Source organism: Pseudophryne corroboree, chromosome 3 (assembly GCF_028390025.1).
Source record: "Pseudophryne corroboree isolate aPseCor3 chromosome 3, aPseCor3.hap2, whole genome shotgun sequence".
NCBI classification, from domain to species: Eukaryota; Metazoa; Chordata; class Amphibia; order Anura; family Myobatrachidae; genus Pseudophryne; species Pseudophryne corroboree.
The window spans coordinates 322,503,242-322,528,212 of NC_086446.1; the positions used below are offsets into that span (position 1 = coordinate 322,503,242).

At 45.0% G+C, this 24,971-nt stretch overlaps 1 protein-coding gene across 1 annotated transcript in view; it reads right to left on the bottom strand.

The window, feature by feature from the left end:
- Positions 1–11,522: 11,522 nt before the first annotated feature.
- The window catches only part of MYL4 (myosin light chain 4), a 32,261-nt gene continuing 18,812 nt past the window's right edge, over positions 11,523–24,971 (bottom strand). The window contains exons 4-7 of the mRNA XM_063959508.1: positions 17,198–17,371; positions 16,941–17,018; positions 13,287–13,325; positions 11,523–11,822 (exon numbers count right to left, since the gene is read on the bottom strand). Coding sequence (XP_063815578.1) covers positions 13,297–13,325; positions 16,941–17,018; positions 17,198–17,371 — 281 coding nt within the window. The 3' untranslated portion in view covers positions 11,523–11,822; positions 13,287–13,296. The remainder of the gene's footprint in view (positions 11,823–13,286; positions 13,326–16,940; positions 17,019–17,197; positions 17,372–24,971) is intronic.

Here is a 24,971-nt window from a genome sequence, read left to right on the forward strand (position 1 = left end):
TAAATCTCATACAATATCTTAGAATTCAGAGATCTCCGTTACATATATCTGCGCAAATGTATGTGTAAGCCCCCAAGCCGCGTCAAGGCCTCTCTCTCTCTATATATATATATTGGGGGTCCCTAGCGCTATATCTAGGTGCAGGGTGTGGCACCCAAAGAAAATCAGCATAAGCCAGACAGCCCAGGTCAGCATACCAGTGAAAAAACTATAATATTAATAGATTAGTGTTTAAGAAGCCGAAGCTGTAGAGAAAGTGATAGAAAAATCAGATGTAATTAAAATAAGAAATAGTGTTAAAGAAATTAGTATGTGATAACTGTTAATATAAGGGTATGCCACACTAAAGCCATCCAGATCCGCCAATCCAGGGGCACCACATCCCACACCTCCACAACCCCAATCTGGGTCTATGTTTAACCAGCAAGGAGCCACATGATAATGGCTCCCTGCTACAATATATCTAAGCTAAGAGCTACCCACCTCGGAGCAACCCCATAATGCTCCATATGGCATGTCAGGACCTGCATCTCCTCCTAATGCAAGCTCCTCTCTGCCTCTCACAACAAGCAAATATAGTGGTGGATGCTCAATTAGCTTAGTGATATCATTCAGGTGCTTGAAAGGGAGGGGTATTTCTAAGCAAGAAAAAAAAAACATTTTGTTTCCCCCAGCACCCTGAATGATAGCAGTAACCAGATTTAAATCCCATACAAAATCTTAGAATTCAGAGATCTCAGTTTCATATACAGGTATCTGCGTAAATGTATGTGTAAGCCCCCAAGCCGCGTCAAGGCCTCTCTGTATATACATTGGGGGTCCCTATCGCTATATCTAGGTGCAGGGCATGGCACCCAAAAAAAATCATCATAAGCCAGACAGCCCAGGGCAGCATACCTCTTTACACATTACTGCAGGCTGAGTCCCCCTTTATTACACATTACAGCAGGAGGAGAGTCCCCCTTTTTACACATTAGGCAGCAGAGTCCACCTTTTTACACATCAGGCAGAGTCTCCTTTTTAAACATTAGGCAGCAGAGTCCCTCTTTTTACACATTAGGCAGCAGAGTCCCCCTTTTTTTTTTACACATTATGGCAGGCAGAGTCCACTTTTCACACATTAGAGAGGGTGGGAGAGAGAGAGAAGGTTACCTTTCAGCATGCTCCTCTTCACCAGCACACCTGCGGGTCATACAGGAACTTCCTGGGCACTCTTCTCCTCCAGAGCAGCAGCCAGGGGTCACCGCCATTCTCCAGCAGCAGGTACTGAGGGTCCGCCTCCAGGCCGGCTCTGCAGTCATCTCCCCACCCGGGTCCGACATCCACGGAGCGGAGGCTGCAGGAAAGTGACCAGGGGGCGCCGGAAGAGGGAAGGTACAGCGTTTTTGCTTAAAACTGTTATTGTGCCTCATATAATAAATATACAAAATAAATTACCCCCTGCTAAGCCTCTTAAGTTCTGTTTAAATACCACCGGAGCATTGGAGGTGCTAATAATCCACATAAAGAACGGAGTGGAATTCTTAACTGTGAACTTTGGCCCTCATTCCGAGTCGTTCGCTCGGTAATTTTCATCGCATCGCAGTGAAATTCCGCTTAGTACGCATGCGCAATAATCGCACTGCGACTGCGCCAAGTAATTTTACCATGAAGATAGTATTTTTACTCACGGCTTTTTCTTCGCTCCGGCGATCGTAGTGTGATTGACAGGAAATGGGTGTTACTGGGCGGAAACACGGCGTTTTAGGGGCGTGTGGATAAAAACGCTACCGTTTCCGGAAAAAACGCAGGAGTGGCCGGAGAAACGGGGGAGTGTCTGGGCGAACGCTGGGTGTGTTTATGACGTCAAACCAGGAACGACAAGCACTGAACTGATCGCAGATACCGAGTAAGTCTGAAGCTACTCTGAAACTGCTAAGTAGTTTGTAATCGCAATATTGCGAATACATCGGTCGCAATTTTAAGAAGCTAAGATACACTCCCAGTAGGCGTAGGCTTAGCGTGAGCAACTCTGCTAAATTCGCCTTGCGAGCGATCAACTCGGAATGAGGGCCTTTGTCAATTTCCTTATTATTGATGGATTTTTATATATACTTTTAGAATTATCCCATGGACCCTTCTGTCCAGTGAATACACGTGTGGAGTTTCATACAAAGTTATCTGGTCTATTGCAGAGTGTCACATTACGTCATTCTAAACATTAATGCATACATTGTTTTTAGGAGCATTTTGCTAGTGAGTTATAGTGAATTGTTACAGTGTTTTGTGCATGTTACTAAGAAGGTTTACATGTTTTTAGTCACAGGATGTCTATTTTCATCTATTAATACATTTTTGAATTTTTTAAAATAAATAACAATATCGATTATGACAGCGCTTCATTGTGTTTGTTATTCTTGTAATGAGTCAGTTTGACTCATTACAATACCGCTGACTTTAGGCAAAGGATGCAGGCAGTTGCGCCCTCAGGGCAACTGTGCTGTGTGCCAGGCACACCTGGCACACACGTAGTTACGGCTCTGCTCCCAGTGTGCCGAAAAAGACATGCTATAGACAAACACAAACAGTATTACTGGTTGCACAATGTTAAATCTCTCTGTGCCGAAAGAAAGTTCTGGATAATCGCTACATAGGGGTAAATGTAATAGCAGGCAACTTCCCTGGCGAGTCTGGCTGAAGTAGCCAACATTTAAAAGGTAAAGGCTAGTATATTTACCCCACAGTATGTTATAAAAATCTCTCCGTATATAGAAGTGCTCTGACATTTCATTTTTCCTGTCTGATTATAGCATGGTTGCTTCACTTCTTCCTATAATTGTATCCTGTCTTCCCATTCTGTGTATTCAGCGACACACAGCTGCTGCTATCTCACCATGGCCGACTCCCCCACTAGCAACAAGAGCCCCTTGCGGGCTTGGTGGAGAGCGACACCCACGAGTGGGAATAGGCATGCTGACTGTAGGGATTCTAAGGGGGCGGGATGTGTGTGTGTAAGGTGGGGGGGGGGGGGGGTATTGTGGCTGGCGGTCTCCTGACCGCAGGTCACATACAGTAACTAGTAACTACATCCCATAGATCTATTTTGCTGAGAATGTGCAGGTCCGTCTCAAGCCTGGACTCAGTAGCGGATCTTGCCACGGGCAAGCAGGACTTTTGCCCGGGGCGCCACCTTCCGGAGGGCGCCGGCGCCATCCGGAAGGTGCCGCACCATGACAAGATCCGCCACTGTGCCCCCCGCTGCCGCTGTGTCCCCCGCAGTGAAGGGAACTAGACGCTATTTGTCTAGTTTCCCTTTGTGGAGAGGACCTTTGCTGTGCGGTGCGCGATGACGTCATCGCGCACCGCACAGCATTGTGGGACTGGAACAGATGCTAGGGGTCATGATTGACCTCTAGTGTCTATGCTGTGCTATGGGAGAGATGTCAGGAGGTCTCTCCCATAGATCCGAGGAGAGGAGCGGCGGCAGTGGCGGAGGTCTGCAACGGACGGGACTCAGGAGCAGGGATTGTAAGTATCCTTTTTTTTTTTTTAAGCGGCGCTACTGGGGGCCCAAATGGCGCTACTGGGGGCACCAATGGGGGCACAACTCTACAGGGGGCGTAACTGATCACACCCCTGTATGAAGCCATGCCCCTATTTTCCGCCCGGGGCGCCACAAGGGCTAGAACCGGCCCTGCCTGGACTTTCTTGATTATTACATAGATTAGGTGTCTAGTTCAGAGACACCTGGCATTATCGCTTTCCTGGCATGCAGGCCTTTATATTCCCCTCTGGCCTTTCCCTCAATCTGAGCCCAGCATTCCCAGGATAGTTAGGGAGTCACAGGTTGCCTTAGCTGTATTGTTTGGAACACCAGCAACTTCTGCTAAAACAGCAGACATGTCACAGGTTGCCTTTGTCGTATACAATGCTGTCTGTTTTTTATGTGATGTTATTGGGAGTGAACTACATACTAGATTTCCCCATAGGTGTCTTTCACAACTTGCAGGGATAGTGATTATTGGAACCGCTGTCTCTATCAGTTAACTTTAGTACATAGCGGGGATACTTACATACAAATGAAAATACATCACAAAACACATTGGGGGTCATTCCGAGTTGTTTGCTCGTTGCCGATTTTCGCTATACTGCGATTAGTCGCTTACTGCGCATGCGCAAGGTACGCAGAGCGCATGCGCTTAGTTATTTTACACAAAAGTTAGGTATTTTACTCACGGCATAACGAAGCTTTTCCATCGCTGTGCTGATCGTAGTGTGATTGACAGGAAGTGGGTGTTTCTGGGCGGAAACTGGCCGTTTTATGGGAGTGTGCGGAAAATGCAGGCGTGCTAGTTGAAAACGCAGGAGTGTCTGGAGAAACGGGGGAGTGGCTGGGCGAACGCTGGGTGTGTTTGTGACGTCAAACCAGGAACGAAAAGGACTGAGCTAGTCGCATTGGCAGAGTAAGTCTGGAGCTACTCAGAAACTGCGGGGTAATCGTTACGAGAAAATTAGCGAAGCTTTCGTTAGCAATTCTGCTATGCTAAGATACACTCCCAGTAGGCGGCGGCTTAGCGTGTGCAATGCTGCTAAAAGCAGCTAACGAGCGAACAACTCGGAATGAGGGCCATTGTTAAAAATTGTGGCAGTGCCATGGTTATTAATAAATAGGCCCCTAAGCCTATGACAACATTGCAACCATTTCAACCTCTTCATCTCGACATGATATCTGGCAACCTGCGTGACCGTGACTCCAGGCAGCGCTCTGTGTTTGTGACTCTGGGCATAGCTCTCCATATATGTGTCTCCGGGTCCGGGGAGCGGTGTGAGTGCGCTGTATGTGTGTACACCAGGCGGCTGCTGAGCAGCAGATCACAAGTTTGTACCTGCATGCAGGGCCGGTGACAAGGGGGGTCAAAGGGGACACCTGTACTGGGCCTAATGACTCAGATGAGCCCCAAGTATACGCCATTTAATGCTCAGCAGTGATGTAAGCCGTCTTATCCAAATAGGGCAGCGAGCTGTAGATGGAGTGACAGGAGCCTCACACACAGTGACTGTGTGGTGTGAGTGTGTACCCGCTCTTCCGGGTCCAGCTCAGTTATGGGACATGACAGCAGCACCCCTGCCCAGGATTTCCGTGCCCTGCGACAAACTTTTCTGGTGGGGTGTGAGGGCTGCATGGTACCTTCTGTGCAGTGTTCAGGTCTAGGTACTGGGGAGTGCAGCACAGGTTAGTCTCTCTGGTATGAGTGGTTTAAATGTAATCTGAGGGGCCCCCAGAGATATCACTGTATTGGGCCCCAAGATTTCTGTTGCCAGCCCTGCATGCATGGTGTATGCTGCTGCTGAATTTCCCAAGCCAAGTGTCAGAGAAAGGCGGCATTGCCGGAACAGAGGGAATCAACAGTTTGGGGAAGATGTATTATCACTGTGCATTCTGCCATTGTAGCTACTTTGCTGGAGACGGCATTGAAGTACATGTCTTCCAAAGTACACTCCTCCTCTCATCTGCTCTGCCTAGCGGCTGCAAGAAATTTTGGTGAATCCGTCTCCTGTCCAGTATTCAAGTATCTTCACTCTAGTCCCTATACACTTTCTGCCCAGCAATGCATTTGTGGACTTTTAATTGCTTTATGTCTTTCTGTTTGGACTAATTATTATTATTATTATTTTTTTATGAAACCTGGCTCATTTATACAGTATATATGTATATATATATATACAGGTATATATATATATATATATATATATATATATATATACACACATGTAGAATAGGATGCACTCACCAGACTTCTTAATAATGAAAGTAATCTTAATCCAACCTCATATCAGTGATGACAGCATGTTCAGGGTCAATGTTTCGGTCCCCCACAGTACCTTTGTCAAGACCAGTGTAACAGCAGGCAAAGTCACAACCCAACATAAACTGTGTATATATATATATATATATAAGTAAAGATCCCTGCACTCTCACGCAGCTCAGCCAACAACTGGGGTGCCAATCAGAGCCCGACTCACATAGAGGACCTTGTCCTGGTGTGGACCGAAACGTCGGATGGATATGGATATTACCCTTGAACTGTGAGATTACCGTTTACATTAAATATTATCTTTGCTGATTTATTGAATTGAAGTCTGGAGAGTGCTATCTGTTCCACTCTGTGGATCATCCTGTATATATATATATATATATATATATATATATATATATATATATATATCTATATATAAGACTGGAACGTTGAACACATGAGACCTTGTGTATGGAGATTCTTGATTTTGAAGTCCTGTGAGTGCTGTCATTATTTCTCATATCTATCTATCTATCTATCTATCTATCTATCTATCTATCTATCTATCTATCTATCTATCTATCATATATATATATGTATATACACTGTATATATAGTTATATTTATTTATACATAAATCTAGATAGATAGATAGATAGATAGATAGATAGATAGATAGATAGATAGATAGATAGATAGATACATAGATAGATAGATAGATAGATAATGAGAAATAATGAAGTTCTACCAAAGTTCTGAGCCTACATATAGGGAATCCCGAGGGAAATCAGAAAGAGATTAGAGACAAGGCAAGGCAAAGAAACCGTTACATGAATTCATGAAAGAAATCTAATGTAAGTGTCATTCCTTTAAACGGGTATATCTTTATGTTCTGAGTACCAGTGATACAAAGAAACCTTTTTGTGCATGCAAGTGAGAATTTTAATGTAAGTTGTAGTCTGATTGTTTGGAAAACCGAAAAATGGAAATAGATACATTGGGGTATATTCAATTAGCAGCGATAACGAACTTTTCACGTGAAAAGTCCGGTTTTCGCACGAAAAACCGGACTTTTCCCGCGAAACGCAATTACTGCCTATTCAATTTTTCGTGAAAATTTATCGGTGATCATTTTTTCACTAATTTCACTTCACCTACTCTGAAGCAGGTGAAAAGTTTGAAAAAGTCACTTTTTTAAGGTAAAAATGTTTGGATATGGTCCAGAACTCCTGGGACACCCTCCTTAATGAGTAATTAGGCACGTTGAAGTTTTTAATTAGCCAATAATGACATGTCATTTTTGGGGTGAAAAAGTTCAAAGTGATGGAAATTGGGGTTCAAGGTATGGGACAGGTATATTGGGGTGCTTTATGAGTGGGACAGATGTTTTTAGGCTTGCAGATGGGAGTAATTGGTCTTTTTCCACTTTTTTTTAAAGTACCCGAAAATGACCCAAATATATACTTATACCCATTTTCATGTACCCCAAATTTAATGAGAGCATTTGTTTTGCTCAAAAAAAACTTGCTTTCTATCATTTTTTTGCATTTTTAAAAAAAATGCATATAACAGCAATTTCACACAATTTAAGTCCCCAAAAACACTCTAATGTGATCTCTAATACACTTCTCTTCTGTTTTCCTATGTTAGTTTAGCATTTTTTGGGGTACAGGATGATTTCCCCATTTTCACCTGCACTTTTCACTGCAAGAATTTTCACGTGAAACAAGTTTGGAATTAAATAGGTCGAAAAACGGAGCGTTTTCGCTGCAATTTTCGCTCGATTGCCGCGAATTTGCAGATAATTGAATACCCTAGTTTATCTGATACATTATGAGAACTGTGATACATAAGGTTAATATTCAGAAAGGTTGCAGAATCATTTAAAAGATTGCTCAAACAGAGCGCTTTTTGCTTTTATATATATATATATATATATATATATATATATATATATATTTATTACAGAGGAGTAGATTGGCATAATAGTTATTTCAGACCAGTGCTGGTGGAAACTCTTGAATCCTTTTTAGAATTTACCTATCACTTTCCAGCAGGCAGTATTCATGAAAGGGCCATGTGTTCAGTTCAAACAAGTGGAACATGATTATTAATAAAGCTTATTCATGTTACTTGTAAATTGATCCAGAATATCAGGATTGTATTGACTCAGAGATGCTAGAAATGCATTTACAGTTGTGAATTTGTACTCAGTAACTGTGTGAAAATGTGGGCTGGTGCCCCGACTTGTACTGAGACGCCCACTGGCAACTTTGCAAAACCTGCCTCTGCAAACAAAGATGCAGCAACTGTGGCAGAAAGTTCTGAGTAGCACTAGGATATCGCAGCTTGGCTGCAGGAACTAAGATGACAAAGATATTGCAACTGCGTACAAAATTGCAGTTGCAGCCTCAAATATACCCCAAAATGGTTGCAACATTCCTGCATTTTTGCTGCCATTCCGCGCTACCTCCCCCAAACGATCCCTGACAGTCGATCACTTTGCAAATAATTCCTCCCTGTGACTGCCAGCACCAGATCATTGCAGCACATACGCAGTGCAACATCGATAATAACTCAGCTGCGGAAATCAGGTTTGCGTACTTCTCTGAATCAGTTCTCGTGTCAGCAATCAGTTAAACATTTAGGGACCAGCACTGTTCTCTTTCCACTTCCAACCTCTGCTTTGCCGTCCAATCACATACATTTACTGACAAATAGAAATTCTAGGGACAGATATTATGAATAGCACATGCCCATTACTATTGCTTTCCTGCGTTAACAAATTAAATGTATAAGAAGTTGATTCTGAAGGTTTCTAATCAAAAGAATAATAATAATGAAAAATACTTCATTAGCCTTTACAATATGTAGTGTGTATATAAATGTTTTCAGTATCGAAGCTAAGATATCTATCCACTGTGATAAGACATATATTATTTATTTCCAAAAGAGCAGAACACTCCCCTGGGTAAGGGGCTTAATCGTGAAGTCGTGCTGTTATCAGACAGGTCTTGTGGGACGGTACAGACACAAAGCCTTCTTTGGCATGAAATGTTTTCTTATCTAAACGAGAGGGGAGATTCTTCCAAAGTTCTCCAACTTGAGCAGCTATTTTTACAGATAGAGGCATTGGAATGTAATGTTGCACAACCTAACCAGAGAGTGCAGCACCGGTTTTATTTAGAGTGCTGATGATCTTTTCTTTAAAAGGTAGGAATAATGGGGCAGATGTATTAACCTGGAGAAGGCATAAGGAAGTGATAAACCAGTGATATGTGCAAGGTGATAAAGGCACCAGCCAATCAGCTCCAATATGTAAATTAACAGTTAGGATCTGATTGGCTGGTGCCTTTTTCACCTTGCACATATCACTGGTTTATCACTTCCTTATGCCTTCTCCAGGTTAATACATCTGCCCCAATGGACCTAAATAGAGTGGATCCATTATGTACACTTAGTGCACAAAGCACAAACAAAACCTCGTTTAGGACTTGATGCTGGGGCAGTTCAAGAAATAGTTTCATTTACCATTGACTGAAACTACAGTATCTGCTGGAGGAGTCACAATGGCAGCAGTTAATTAGAAGGTGATAGACAGTGCAGTTATGTCATCGTCATCATGTACACCCGGCCTCCGGTACCCTTAGAAGAGAACTTCTTCTAATAAGCGTATGCATAGATGCATCCAAGTCTCATTAGGTGGTGTATCTAGGGGCACCCTACATTTATGTGTTCCCATACTTATTGTACCCCGCTAACACTTTTCAGCTTACGTTCCAACTCTACTGGTGCAAGAAAACATAGTCATAGATCTGCTTTAAAGCCAGATACAGAATCATTTTGGTTCATATGTACAGTATGGAAATATGTACATTTGTTTCCCACAAACATATGTGCATCCAGCTCTAGATGAGGCTTGCAGTGTGCCCCCTAAAAGGGTTGGGGCTGATATGTCGGAGGTCTGGATCCCAGAGTTCAGCATATTGACTCCGGGATCCCGGCCACCAGAATGCTGGCGGGGGGAGTGCAACGGACACCCACGCATTCCGGCTGGCGCATTATCAGCGGTCGGGATTACGGTGTTGGTATCCTGACTGCCGGCATATCAACTGCATCCCCCTAAAACATATTTTCTTTGTAGTGGTGTACCTTAATGGTCTCCATTTATCGTTTACATGAAGGTCCTACTTCCACAAACTGAAAATGTGAATTTTCCAGATTTCTTCTAATATACTGCTCAGTTTAGTCTTGCCTATATATGGCTTAAACAAGTCATGAATGAACTGACCTATTTGTTTACAATAGTGTACATGAAACAACTTGCATGAACATCGGCCATCTGAGAATCCCTCAGGTTATATATTTTACCTAAATTTTAATAAAAGTAATATTTTAACATTTTCTATACATATTGTATAACGTGTGCCCCCAAAAGAGCACAGCCTTCATCTGTCAAAAAAGGTGTCCCGGGAAACAGTTGCCCTCGTGTCTTTAGTTCATGTCATAGTATAATTATACGCAAGGATGCGGAGCTTGGACAAAGCTACAATGCAGAGGGTCTAATTTGATCGTTATACTCCAGACTTAAATACATCATTTATTTCTAGGAGCCTTTGTTAGCGTTTACCTCAAGCACCACACATTGGACATTTAGTACAAATTAGGCCACTGCCAGATGCTATCAAACTTTACCCATGTTGCCCCTGGATGAGACCATACTCTCTGGCAGGTCATGCCCATTAAGGCTGCAGAACCAATGACCTGGGAAAAATCAAGGTTATTGGTGGATTATTATTATTATTATTATTTAAATTATGTAGTAAATATTTGATACCAGAGGTAGACAATAAGGTGAAAACATTTATTTAATGATTTACTTCATATCGGAGGGCATTAATGTTTAGGGCCAGATTTAGGGGTGATGGCACAACAGTAATACCCCCCCTTCCTCTACCCCCCCCCCCCCCTCCCCACCCCACCCCCACCGCCCACACACATCCCCCTTTCATTTTATTATTTTCATTGGTTGGTTATAATTGGTTATATTAATTTTTATAAATTTTATTGATTGGTTATTTGGAATGCAGGTGGTCAGAATACCGACCATGGCATTCTGATTGTGAGAATCCCTGACTGTGAGATGCCCTAACCCTGCAGCCTAAACCTGAACGCCTGACTGGGTGTCCCCATTGCTGATGCCACTAATTTAGTTGTTTGAAGGAGTATATAAGGAGACCCTGGTAGCCATTAGAGCTCATGCTCCTGAGGAAGCTGGACCTAACCAGTGAAACGCGTTGAGCCTGTGAAGCCATCTACCTATTGCCACCAAATCTCCTGCTGAAAACGTTGATATTTATTGGACATTTTCTTTCCTGTTGGATTTGTCACTACAGCATCACATATCTGGACTTACCCTTTACAACCAGTGGACGCATTCCAAATTAACCACCCGCAGTGGACCGGTCATATATCAATTTAAATCGGATAACTATGGGGACTGCTTCAATCCGGTAAACATATTATGTGACTTTGCACTTCAAATCAGGGGAGACTCCTAGCCAAAGTTCCTTGATTCTTTATAGGAGGTATAAGTGGCTACAATAATATTGGCTCACAATTTTTTTTTTCTCTAATATGTGGCATATTTTTTATTTTTAATATTTTTATGTCTTTTATATAATGTTTAATAAATTATTGTTTCAATTTCAAACCGTTTCATGCCAATTGTTATAAAACAGCCAGTGCTGGTATAACCTTATTTATTTCTGTGTAACATAAAACATGGAATTATACATAAAGAAATCACATTTATTAATTTTTTTCTTGTTTGTGAAATTTTTATTTGGTGAACGTTCACCAGGGGAAAAAGTCCTGAAATAATTTACAACTGTTTATAGAACTTCAATATTGGACATGAGTCTGTATAAGAACTCCGGGATAATCACAGCTGAAAGGAGCCTCTTACACAGCACTGATAGGTTGCCAGGATCTTCACTGGAGAGTCAGACAGGGTAGTTGATTGGGGGGACAGTTTGGATAAACCTAGGAAAGATATGGAATATTAGTAATGGACTCACTCATGCACGTAACAGCAAACCCCAAAGTACCTCCAACTGCTCAGCACTGGAAAACTCAGATTATTTGTTACATAAATGTTAATTAATCTGTCTTTAATATAAAGTAAGACATATAAACAGAGACATATTTCTCCCACATGTGATCCTTTGTATCCGGCATAGAGCAAACATAGACTTTGTAGAAAATTGTGGGGCTGATGAGTTAAATGCAACTTGTCTGCAAATAAATTCATGCTTTCTCCCATATATCAGTGTTGTACACTTGTCCGTGGTGCACCAGTCCACTATTCATATATTCATCATCATCATCATCATCATTATCATGGTGCACTTGCAGCAGCCTAAACGTGTTGCAGAAGATCCATCTGAAAGCAGATGTATTTACACTTCTGCCCAACTCTGCATAGCCCACAGTTCCTACGATATGCCCTCTCTGAAATTTACCTAAGTTAACTTTGCCTACCTCCTTGTGCAAGTAGAGATGCAACTGAAACGCGTATGATTGTGCTTCACACCTATTTCTCAGCTCTGGAGCATGCGCAGCGCACACATATCCAAACCATGTTCCACCAAATGGCATACAATCTAGTCTGCATTGGCCCCTCTGTTTGCATGTTCCTATTCAGAACAGTTTGTGGGCTTAAGTCAGGTTTGATCGCAAATTGCGATCCAAGTATTTACACTGGCCCCCACTGCTAACACGCAAGTCCTGTCCTGCATGTGCGCACGCAGTTTATGCTAATGGTAAGCATCAACTGGGAACACCTCTGCCTGACTGACAGGCAGAGGTGATTGCGGGTCAGCAATGCTCCGTTTCCAAGACGGAGCGTTGCGGGGGTGGCGATGGCGAAACGGAGGTGTGGCGGTGTGAAAGGGGGGCGTGGGTGTTATCACATACAGCCGCTGCGATATGAAAAATGGCGGGGGGGCCTCCTTGTGCCAACAGGCAATTTCAGCAATCACACTGAAATTGTGGCTCAATCGCAATTTCAGCGAGATCGCATCACTGGGCGGGAGTTTGCATGCTGGCCAGCCTTACCCTGCAATGGGAAGCCCCCAGCAAATGAGCAAAAGGATTGCAAATTCTGCTGTATAGCAGAATTTACAATCCTTACTGAATAAGGTCCTGTGTACTTAAAGCTGCGTATAACAGAATGTACAGTTAAATGAGAGTCATGAAATTGCAGCCTATCAAATTGCTAGGCACTAGTGACATTACTAAGGCATGAAGCACAAAAGAACATAACTGGCTTCCAGCTAATTAATAGGCTAAGTATTGTACATTGTGTTTATGATTCAGGTTATTTTTAGAAGACTTCCTGACTAAGATTTTAATACTGTATATATATTTACATTTGTAGAACACATTCATTTTATTGCATTTTTAAAAAGTCAGCTATAAAGTAATATTAGGAAAGGATACACTTACCCTATTATCTTCAGCCCACCATGATGTGCTTGATGAAAGCTGGGTAAGAGAGGATAAGAGAGGAATCTCAATGAAATCAATGACACAAATAGTTTTTCATTTAATTAGAATTTCTTGTGACTAATAATTGCATTAGTCCCGACATCTCCATTAATTTGTCTGTATCATACTACATGCAAAATTATTACAACAAGCCCTCCTAAGATACCTCAGTTAGCGTTACACTGTAATATTCTGGTTAACCTGTCAAGACCCATTGTCCTATTAATATGACATACATCTATGCACATCAAAATACTATATCCATCCATGTTTGTACACATACAGACCCAATGTCCTATACATGGAACACTTAATCATTTTGTAACTGTGGCCTGACTTGTAAAAATATATTGGGGTATTCATGTTCAGAATGTTTGTCTCAGTAAGGTTATCAGTAAATATTTTGAAAATATAAAAAAAATTGGGGGGGTTAATAGGTTAATATACATTACTGCAAAAATGACTAAACTAAAACCAGTTAGTATTCTCTAAAATGATCATAATCACATTTAAGAAATAATTTCACATTTAGGGGCATAATCATTATCGCGGGCCATGAGTTGCGGTGGTGGACACATAAGTACCGTAGCAATCCAGTATTGTTCTGAAAAGCAGCTATCCCCACGATCAGCATGACTGCTACAGAGGCAGCAGTATACTTACCAGTGTCCGTCTAGCCAACTGCGCATGCACACAGACAGCAGAAGAGAGATCCACCTGGATCCCAACCCCAGACCTGCTTACCATAAGAAGGTGTGTGGCTCTAAACACCAGCATCCTCTGACAATGGCATTGGTTCTCACAAGTAAACTCCGAAAACGTTATGTTATCATAGTTTGTTGACTATTATGCAGCCCTTCCAGGACCCTAATAATGAATAGACTCGCTACATGAAACATGTGGAAACTAGCGTTATCACATGATTAACAGGCCATTAGTGATAATGAATAGGCCCTGTAATCTGTATAACACAAAAAATATCACATCAACAAAACAGTACTTAAGTCATTGAAATTTACAATATTATTTCCCCAAAATACGCGCGTGCACACACACACACACACACACACACACACACACGACCGTAACGTCGTAGGTGGCACTGCAGATAGCACTGCATGGTAGGGGTGCTGTTGATGGCACTTGTCAATTATCTGTTTTAATTACTTTCACCTGCAGCTTCCCCTCTTTTTGAAGACCAGCATCTCCTGACTGCCGCTGTCTTCTACCCTGACCCCTTCTGTCGCTAATACCTATACAACATTCATGAACTCAACTTCAGATTGCTTTGTTATTCTGTTATTCAGTCACACTGTCCATTAATACATTTCTAGATGCTGACATACACGGGATTCGAACCCATTAGCCTGTGGCATTGCAGTCATAAAATCTATTCATTGAGCTATGAATTCTATTTGAAGCTTACCTTGCACTTTTTGAAAAAATTATCAGCATTGTGGGTGAGCAGATCTATGTAGTGTGTGGCTGCAAGAGATTGGACGTGTGGCTGCACACTACATAGAGCTGCTCAATTGCAATGTTGATTATTTTTCAACAAAGTATCAGTAGCTTCATATAGTTCTCACAGTTTTCATGCAGGATCAAATAGCTCAACAAGTAGGGTGTTTGATTAGAATTCAACAGGTTATAGGTTTGAATCCTGGGTATAGCAGTATATTAAATGTGTTATTTAATAAAGGGTATTGTAACTGAATAACAACGAGCTCTCAAGTTACTGTAAGTGCATGAATGTGTCCAAATCCATTTTCTTGCAGTTGTCTATAAATGTGTGTGTGTAATATATATATATATATATATATATATATATATATATACATAATGTGGGAAGGGGCATAATAGCATGGGCTTTCTCTGGGATAAATCTTGACATGCCCCTTCCCTGTGAGGTATGTGCCTTACGTCCCTACTGAAAAAATAATTTCTCATCTCTCTCTCTGGCGCAGGGCACCAAAAAGTCTAGTCACGGCTCTGCACACACACACACACACACACACACACACACACACACACACACACACACACACACACACACACACACACACACACACACACTACCTAAAGTCCTGCTATTTGTATGTGTTAATAAATATGAACAAATATGTATGAAAATAGCCAACACATTGAATATATTTTATTTGTGAATTATGTTGCTGATAGGAAGAGACTGTACGTGACTGATTGAGGCCAATTGTCTTACAAAAATGCAGTCAGTGTTGGATGAAACATTATATGATCTGATCACAACCCCCATAAATCCTCTTGGGAAATGGACCTTGGTATCCCACTTGACGAGGAGGCTTAGGATGGCATGAGACTGGCGATTGCCAAATCCTTCACTTCCACCCGCCTTGATGATGCCTCATGTAAAAATGTACTACAGCTGCTATTTTATCCCAGTGCGACTCTCCCAAATGTTTACCTGTGCCTTGCCCCTCTGCTGAAGAAACTGTGGACTCCGGGGGAGCCTAGGTCATGTCTGGTGGAATTGTCCTGTCCTTGAATATTTTTGGACGTCTGTTCATGCACTTCTGAATAACCTGCTTGGATCTCCAATACCAAAAGATCCATGGATCTTTCTTCTAAGTTACCCTCCTCTCGGCCCCTGTAGACCTTTCACCAAATTGTTGTCCCATAGTCTTGTCATTGCTAAAGGTTTAATAGCTTGCAACTGGAAAAACCATATTCCACCATCCCTCTGTCCTCAAATCTGGCATATATTGGAGATAGAAAATATTTCTTATTATTCTCCCTGACAGACGCCACATGTTTACTCAGGTGTGGGCACCTTGGCTTTCTTCACATTTTCCTCTTGCACCCGCCACCTCTGTTTGACCCATGCACAATGAGACAACATTTTTTACCTGTTCCTTCCTACTTCTCCTTGTCAGACTTTTCCTGGTTGCTGTTTGTTCTCACCTTTCTTATCTTTCTCCTTCTTTCATGGCATCCTTTTTCTCTAATGCTCTCTCCCCCATATCAAACGGGCACTGAAAACCCACCTACTCATCAAAGCATACCCTCCCGATGCATAACCTAGTCCTGAGGCCGCTCCTACATCCCCCTGCCTCATGCCTTGAACATCTCAGCTTTGCTTACATACTGCCATGAGGCTACCTCCCGCTTGCTTGTACCTCATGTCATCTGTCTGTCGACCCTTCCCACTAGATTGTTAGCTCCTCAGAGCAGGGCCCTCTTTCCTCTTGTTATCTAAGCCCTCTTCTCTACACATTTCAATCGCAGCTCTCCCCTACTCAACGACCATCTTTACCCGCTTTTTCTCCTGCTGGTAAAGGCTCATCTACAACTATGGCCACCAGCCCCTAGTAGTACGATGATTACTCCCTCGCTACTTACATCTTAGCTGTATTATGTCTTGAGAATTGTGGTGCTCTTTGTTACCTGTACTCTATTTTTGTTATTTATTTATTGTAATGCTAAGTTTTGTCTCCCTGTACTGTCCTTTGTACGGCGCTGTGAAACGCTTGTAGTGCCTTATTAATAAAATGTAATAATAATAATAATAATAATAATAATAATGTGTTACATTTTTAATGGAAGAAGATGAATTTTATCCAACTTTTGAAATATTACCTTCATAGTTAATGCATCCATTAGCATCTTCTTGTCCTGCCAGGAGCTGTTCTACCTCATTCTCTTGCAGTTTCTCACCTGTGTGCAATGGGTACAAATAAACCATAGATGTGGGTTTACTGATTGAGAGCCAAATGCCCAACAGTTCAAACTATTATCAAAGACAAGATTATTACCTTGTTCTGCCTCACACAGCAGTGGGCATACAAGTGAAATGAGTTATTATTCATGGAAACCGCAGCAACGCTGTAACTCACCCAAGGTGGCCAAGACGTGGCGCAATTCTGCTCCCATCACAGTGCCATTGCTTTCTTTGTCAAAAACACGAAGTCCCTCTACGAAGTCCTCAAAGGAGCCTTGGTCCTTATTCTTGGAGATGTGCTGGAGCATTGGAAGGAAGGTTTCAAAGTCCACGAGTTTGGTGTTTAGTTCTGAAACAGAGTGAAATAATCACACTTTATAATTTTGTCCCCAACAATATTCCAGCTTGGACTGTAAAATAAGATTTTACTCACCGGTAAATCTATTTCTCATAGTCCGTAGTGGATGCTGGGAACTCCGAAAGGACCATGGGGATAGCGGCTCCGCAGGAGACTGGGCACAACTAAAGAAAGCTTTTAGGTCACCTGGTGTGCACTGGCTCCTCCCACTATGACCCTCCTCCAAGCCTCAGTTAGGATACTGTGCCCGGACGAGCTGACATAATAAGGAAGGATTTTGAATCCCGGGTAAGACTCATACCAGCCACACCAATCACACCGTATAACTCGTGATACTATACCCAGTTTAACAGTATGAAAACAACTGAGCCTCTCAACAGATGGCTCAACAATAACCCTTTAGTTAACAATAACTATGTACAAGTATTGCAGACAATCCGCACTTGGGATGGGCGCCCAGCATCCACTACGGACTACGAGAAATAGATTTACCGGTGAGTAAAATCTTATTTTCTCTGACGTCCTAGTGGATGCTGGGAACTCCGAAAGGACCATGGGGATTATACCAAAGCTCCCAAACGGGCGGGAGAGTGCGGATGACTCTGCAGCACCGAATGAGAGAACTCAAGGTCCTCCTCAGCCAGGGTATCAAATTTGTAGAATTTTGCAAACGTGTTTGCCCCTGACCAAGTAGCAGCTCGGCAAAGTTGTAAAGCCGAGACCCCTCGGGCAGCCGCCCAAGATGAGCCCACCTTCCTTGTGGAATGGGCTTTTACTGATTTAGGATGCGGCAGTCCAGCCGCAGAATGCGCCAGCTGAATTGTGCTACAAATCCAGCGAGCAATAGTCTGCTTAGAAGCAGGAGCACCCAGTTTGTTGGGTGCATACAGGATAAATAGCGAGTCAGTTTTCCTGACTCTAGCCGTCCTGGAAACATAAATTTTCAAGGCCCTGACTACGTCCAGTAACTTGGAATCCTCCAAGTCCCTAGTAGCCGCAGGCACCACAATAGGTTGGTTCAAGTGAAAAGCTGATACCACCTTAGGGAGAAACTGGGGACGAGTCCTCAATTCCGCCCTATCCATATGGAAAATCAGATAAGGGCTTTTACATGACAAAGCTGCCAATTCTGACACACGCCTGGCTGAAGCCAAGGCCAATAACATGACCACTTTCCACGTGAGATATTTTAGATCCACGGTTTTAAGTGGCTCAAACCAATGTGATTTTAAGAAACTCAACACCACGTTGAGATCCCAAGGTGCCACTGGAGGCACAAACGGGGGCTGAATATGCAGCACTCCTTTCACAAACGTCTGAACTTCAGGTAGTGAAGCTAGTTCTTTCTGGAAGAAAATCGACAGAGCCGAGATCTGTACCTTAATGGAGCCTAATTTCAGGCCCATAGTCACTCCTGCTTGTAGGAAATGCAGAAATCGACCTAGTTGAAATTCCTCTGTTGGGGCCTTTTTGGCCTCACACCAAGCAACATATTTCCGCCATATGCGGTGATAATGCTTTGCAGTTACATCTTTCCTGGCTTTAATCAGCGTAGGAATGACTTCCTCCGGAATGCCCTTTTCCTTCAGGATCCGGCGTTCAACCGCCATGCCGTCAAACGCAGCCGCGGTAAGTCTTGGAACAGACAGGGCCCCTGCTGCAGCAGGTCCTGTCTGAGCGGCAGAGGCCATGGGTCCTCTGAGATCATCTCTTGAAGTTCCGGGTACCACGCTCGTCTTGGCCAATCCGGAACCACGAGTATTGTTCTTACTCCTCGTTTTCTTATTATTCTCAGTACCCTTGGTATGAGAGGCAGAGGAGGGAACACATAAACTGACTGGTACACCCACGGTGTCACTAGAGCGTCCACAGCTATCGCCTGAGGGTCCCTTGACCTGGCGCAATATCTCTCTAGTTTTTTGTTTAGGCGGGACGCCATCATGTCCACCTGTGGCCGTTCCCATCGATTTACAATCAGCGTGAAGACTTCTGGATGAAGTCCCCACTCTCCCGGGTGGAGGTCGTGCCTGCTGAGAAAGTCTGCTTCCCAGTTGTCCACTCCCGAAATGAACACTGCTGACAGTGCTAGTACGTGATTTTCCGCCCATCGGAGAATCCTTGTGGCTTCTGCCATTGCCATCCTGCTTCTTGTGCCGCCCTGTCGATTTACATGGGCGACTGCCGTGATGTTGTCTGACTGGATCAGTACCGGCTGGTGTAGAAGCAGGGATTTTGCCTGACTTAGGGCATTGTAAATGGCCCTTAGTTCCAGAATATTTATGTGTAGGGAAGTCTCCTGACTCGACCATAGTCCTTGGAAGTTTCTTCCCTGTGTGACTGCCCCCCAGCCTCGAAGGCTGGCATCCGTGGTCACCAGGACCCAGTCCTGTATGCCGAATCTGCGGCCCTCTAGAAGATGAGCACTCTGCAGCCACCACAGCAGAGACACCCTGGTTCTTGGAGACAGGGTTATTAGGCGATGCATCTGAAGATGCGATCCGGACCATTGGTCCAACAGGTCCCACTGAAAGATTCTGGCATGGAACCTGCCGAAAGGAATTGCTTCGTAAGAAGCCACCATCTTTCCCAGGACCCGCGTGCAGTGATGCACCGATACCTGTTTTGGTTTCAGGAGGTCTCTGACTAGAGATGACAGCTCCTTGGCTTTCTCCTCCGGGAGAAACACTTTTTTCTGGACTGTATCCAGAATCATACCCAGGAACAGTAGACGTGTCGTCGGAACCAGCTGTGATTTTGGAATATTCAGAATCCAACCGTGCTGGTGTAGCACCTCCTGAGATAGTGCTACTCCCACCAACAACTGCTCCTTGGACCTCGCCTTTATTAGGAGATCGTACAAGTACGGGATAATTAAAACTCCCTTTTTTCGAAGGAGTATCATCATTTCCGCCATTACCTTGGTAAACACCCTCGGTGCCGTGGAGAGTCCAAACGGCAGCGTCTGGAATTGGTAATGGCAATCCTGTACCACAAATCTGAGGTACTCCTGGTGAGGATAGTAAATGGGGACATGCAGGTAAGCATCCTTGATGTTCAGGGATACCATGTAATCCCCCTCGTCCAGGCTTGCAATAACCGCCCTGAGCGATTCCATCTTGAACTTGAATTTTTTTATGTATGTGTTCAAGGATTTCAAATTTAAAATGGGTCTCACCGAACCGTCCGGTTTCGGTACCACAAACAGTGTGGAATAGTAACCCCGTCCTTGTTGAAGTAGGGGCACCTTGATTATCACCTGCTGGGAATACAGCTTGTGAATTGCCGCTAGCACAGCCTCCCTGTCTGAAGGAGTAATCGGCAAGGCAGATTTTAGGAACCGGTGGGGTGGAGACGCCTCGAATTCCAGTTTGTACCCTTGAGATACTATTTGCAGGATCCAGGGATCCACCTGAGAGCGAGCCCACTGATCGCTGAAATTTTTGAGGCGGCCCCCCACCGTACCTGGCTCCGCCTGTGGAGCCCCACCGTCATGCGGTGGACTTGGAAGAAGCGGGGGAGGACTTTTGCTCCTGGGAACCTGCTGTTTGTTGCAGCCTTTTTCCCCTACCTCTGCCTCTGGACAGAAAGGACCCGCCTTTTCCACGCCTGTTTTTCTGAGTCCGAAAGGACTGTACCTGATAAAACGGCGCCTTTTTAGGCTGTGAGGGAACATGGGGTAAAAATGCTGACTTCCCAGCAGTTGCTGTGGAAACTAGGTCCGAGAGACCATCCCCAAATAACTCCTCACCCTTATAAGGCAAAACTTCCATGTGCCTTTTTGAATCTGCATCCCCTGTCCACTGGCGAGTCCATAAGCCTCTCCTAGCAGAAATGGACAATGCACTTATTTTAGATGCCAGTCGGCAGATCTCCATCTGTGCATCTCTCATGTATAAGACTGAGTCTTTTATATGCTCTATGGTTAGCAGAATAGTGTCCCTGTCTAGGGTGTCAATATTTTCTGACAGGGAATCTGACCACGCAGCGGCAGCACTGCACATCCATGCTGACGCAATATCTGGTCTAAGTATAATGCCTGAGTGTGTATATACAGACTTCAGGATCGCCTCCTGCTTTCTATCAGCAGGTTCCTTGAGGGCGGCCGTATCCGGAGACGGTAGTGCCACCTTTTTTGACAAACGTGTGAGCGCTTTATCCACCCTAGGGGGTGTCTCCCAACGTGACCTATCCTCTGGCGGGAAAGGGAACGCCATTAGTAACTTCTTAGAGATTACCAATCTTTTATCAGGGAAAGCCCACGCTTCTTCACACACTTCATTTAATTCTTCTGATGGGGGAAAAACTACGGGTAGTTTTTTCTCCCCAAACATAATACCCTTTTTAGTGGTACCTGGGTTTATATCAGAAATTTGTAACACCTCTTTCATTGCTTCAATCATGCAACGAATGGCCTTGGTGGACATTAGACTAGACTCATCGTCGTCGACACTGGTGTCAGTATCCGTGTCGACATCCGCGTCTGCCATCTGAGGTAGCGGGCGTTTTAGAGCCCCCGATGGCCTTTGAGACGCCTGGACAGGCACGAGCTGAGAAGCCGGCTGTCCCGCATTTGGCATGTCGTCAAATTTTTTGTGTAAGGAGTCGACACGTGCACGCAATTCCTTCCATAAGTCCATCCACTCAGGTGTCTGCCCCGCAGGGGGTGACATCCCTTCTATAGGCATCTGCTCCGCCTCCACATCATTATCCTCATCAAACATGTCGACACAGCCGTACCGACACACCGCACACACACAGGGAATGCTCTAACAGAGGACAGGACCCACAAAAGCCCTTTGGGGAGACAGAGTGAGAGTATGCCAGCACACACCAGAGCGCTATATAATGCAGGGACTAACTGAATTATGTCCCCTATAGCTGCTGTTATATATACTGCGCCTAAATTTAGTGCCCCCCCTCTCTTTTTTTTTAGAAGCTCAGGAGAGCCCCTAGTGTGCATCCAACCTCGGCCGGGCACAAAATCTAACTGAGGCTTGGAGGAGGGTCATAGTGGGAGGAGCCAGTGCACACCAGGTGACCTAAAAGCTTTCTTTAGTTGTGCCCAGTCTCCTGCGGAGCCGCTATCCCCATGGTCCTTTCGGAGTTCCCAGCATCCACTAGGACGTCAGAGAAAAAGGATTTACGGGGGAATTAAATTGTTTTGTGCCCCTGATCTAAAGTGATAGGAGATCGCAGGTCGCAATTCAATCTTTTTTTTCTTGCACTGATCGCGCCAAGACAGGCCGTGTTTAGCCGCATAAAATGGATAAACCTGACCAAAGTGCTAAAAAAGTGCTGTTTGTGCACCCAAACAAGTGGCGTTCTGCTTGTTTCTGCTTGCCAGCACAGAGGGCTGTGAGCAAAAATGTCAGCGCTGGTGGCAATTCATGCCATCTAGTGGCTGCCGGCGCGAATAACTATAATTCCCCCATAGTGCTTAAAAATATCAAGGAGAAACATTTAGTAACTTTGTTTTTAATATATGTAAATAAATGACCTGATAATAGACGGGATGCAGCAACGCAAAAAAATTGGACAAACCCCCGAAAATGCCATTTTCAGAGGTTTGAATGCTTTTCTCATATGCGATACATTCCTGACAGTGCCGTAACTAGGTGTGTGCTGGCGGTGCCTTGCCCACAGCGCATGTGCGCTGTAGGCGCAGGACCGGCCAGCAGCACCCGCAGGGCCGTCTTTGATTGAATGTACTGGTAATGTATGTAGCTGTGCGCTCAGCTCCGTGTCTGTTGGGCACACCACTACATACATTACCCCGCATTACAATGGTGCGGGAAGGCGCTGCAGCTGCTTGGGCACATACTCCGCCCCTTCCCGTTTTACTGATCAGCGCTGCCTCATCCTCAGGCACCTCTGCACCGCCACCACCTCCTCCTCCAATGCGGAAACAGCTCGATTCAAACAGGATTAAGGGGGATGCTCCGGGGGTAAGTACCCCAGGTCCCCCCTGTCTGAAATGGCCCTCTGCCAGTGCCACACGCCACAGATCTGATCTCTATTTCCGATCTGTGGCGCGGCGCTCCGAATCCCCACTGACAGCACATACACACAGCCGCTGATGCTGCGCTCTGTTTCCTCCTGCCTCAGGCCCGGCGGAACCCGCTCAGCAAACGGGTGCAGAGCAGGTAGGCGCCGGCCTGGAGAGGTGCTGTCAGTGTCTCTGCTCTGCATCCCTTTGCTCTCTGTTAGTGCTGCCACTGCGCCTGTCACACTATTACAGGTAGCGGCGCCAGCAGCTATGTGTGATATGTTTTTTTTTCTCTAACAACAAACCATGTGTCTCCGGAGTCCAGAGTGGGCCAGGTCAGCATTCAGCAAACCCCACCCCACCAGCCCACCCAGTGTGATTTCAGCAAGCACCGCCCCCTCAAGCACCTCGTACTGCTGCTGCTGCTATCAGCCACGCTGTGCTCCTCCGCTGCCGCCATGAAGCACCCCCCCCAGAGTCTTTACAGCTGCGGTGATCGGCGCACAAGGGGAAACGCGCTCGCCTGGCCCCAAGTAAGTAGACCAGCATTTTGGTGCGTGGCCGCTGTGGGCAGAGAGAGGCAGGCAGAGCTGAGGCATATATCTGGTATCCCGAGTGGGCGGCTCTGAGCACTGCACAGCAGGTCAGGTAATTCGGCAGGGGGAGGGTACGGACTGGGCTGCAAACTCCTAGGGTAACATACCCACTGAGACTCCAGGATCTCGTGATATTACAGACACCCTAATGTCACCCTGTACCCACCCCTCCTCTGTGTTCTGTCACTGTGTCACCCCCCCTCGTGTTCTGTCACTGCATCACCCCCCCATGTTCTGTCACTGTGTCACCCCCCTGTGTTCTGTCACTGTCACCCCCAACGTTCTGTCACTGTGCCCCCCCGTGTTCTGTCACTGTGTCACCCCCCCCCCCTCTGTGCCCTGTCACGTCACTGTGTCACCCCCCTCCCCCAGTTTGTGTTATGTCATTGTGTCACAATCCCCCCCTCTGTTTTCAGTCCCAGTTTTCAGTCCCAGTCACTGTGTCACTCAGTTGCTGTGTCGACCCCACCCCCACGTGTTCTCTCACAGCCACCGTGCCGCCCTCCCCTAGATACCCTGCACAGGGTCGTAACTAACACTGTGCCAATGGTGCCTGGCACAGTGCATATGCACTGTGGGCACAGAGCCGCTGGCAGTAGCCTCACGGACCTGCCACCGCTGCACCATCAAACATATGGGAGAGCGCAAATTAATAGTTTGCAGGGAGGCACCGAACACCCTAGCACCGGCCCTGTCCTGCCTACTAACTAATCAGGAAAACCCGCACGTGATGTGAAGATGTCACGCCGTGCGCACGCTGAGCCTTCTCTCCTCATGTACCCGCATCCCTAGTTCTTGAAGAGCGTTAGGAGGCACAAATGCTCCTCCCAGTCCAAGGTGTAAGGTAATCTGTGACTGTGATGCTACAGGCTTTCCTGATACAGATATTATTTCCCTGCATCTCCCCCTCAGCACCCTTATCCTCACCCTCCCTTTGTCTCCCCCTCAGCACCCTTATCCTCACCCTCCCTTTGTCTCCCCCTCAGCACCCTTATCCTCACCCTCCCTG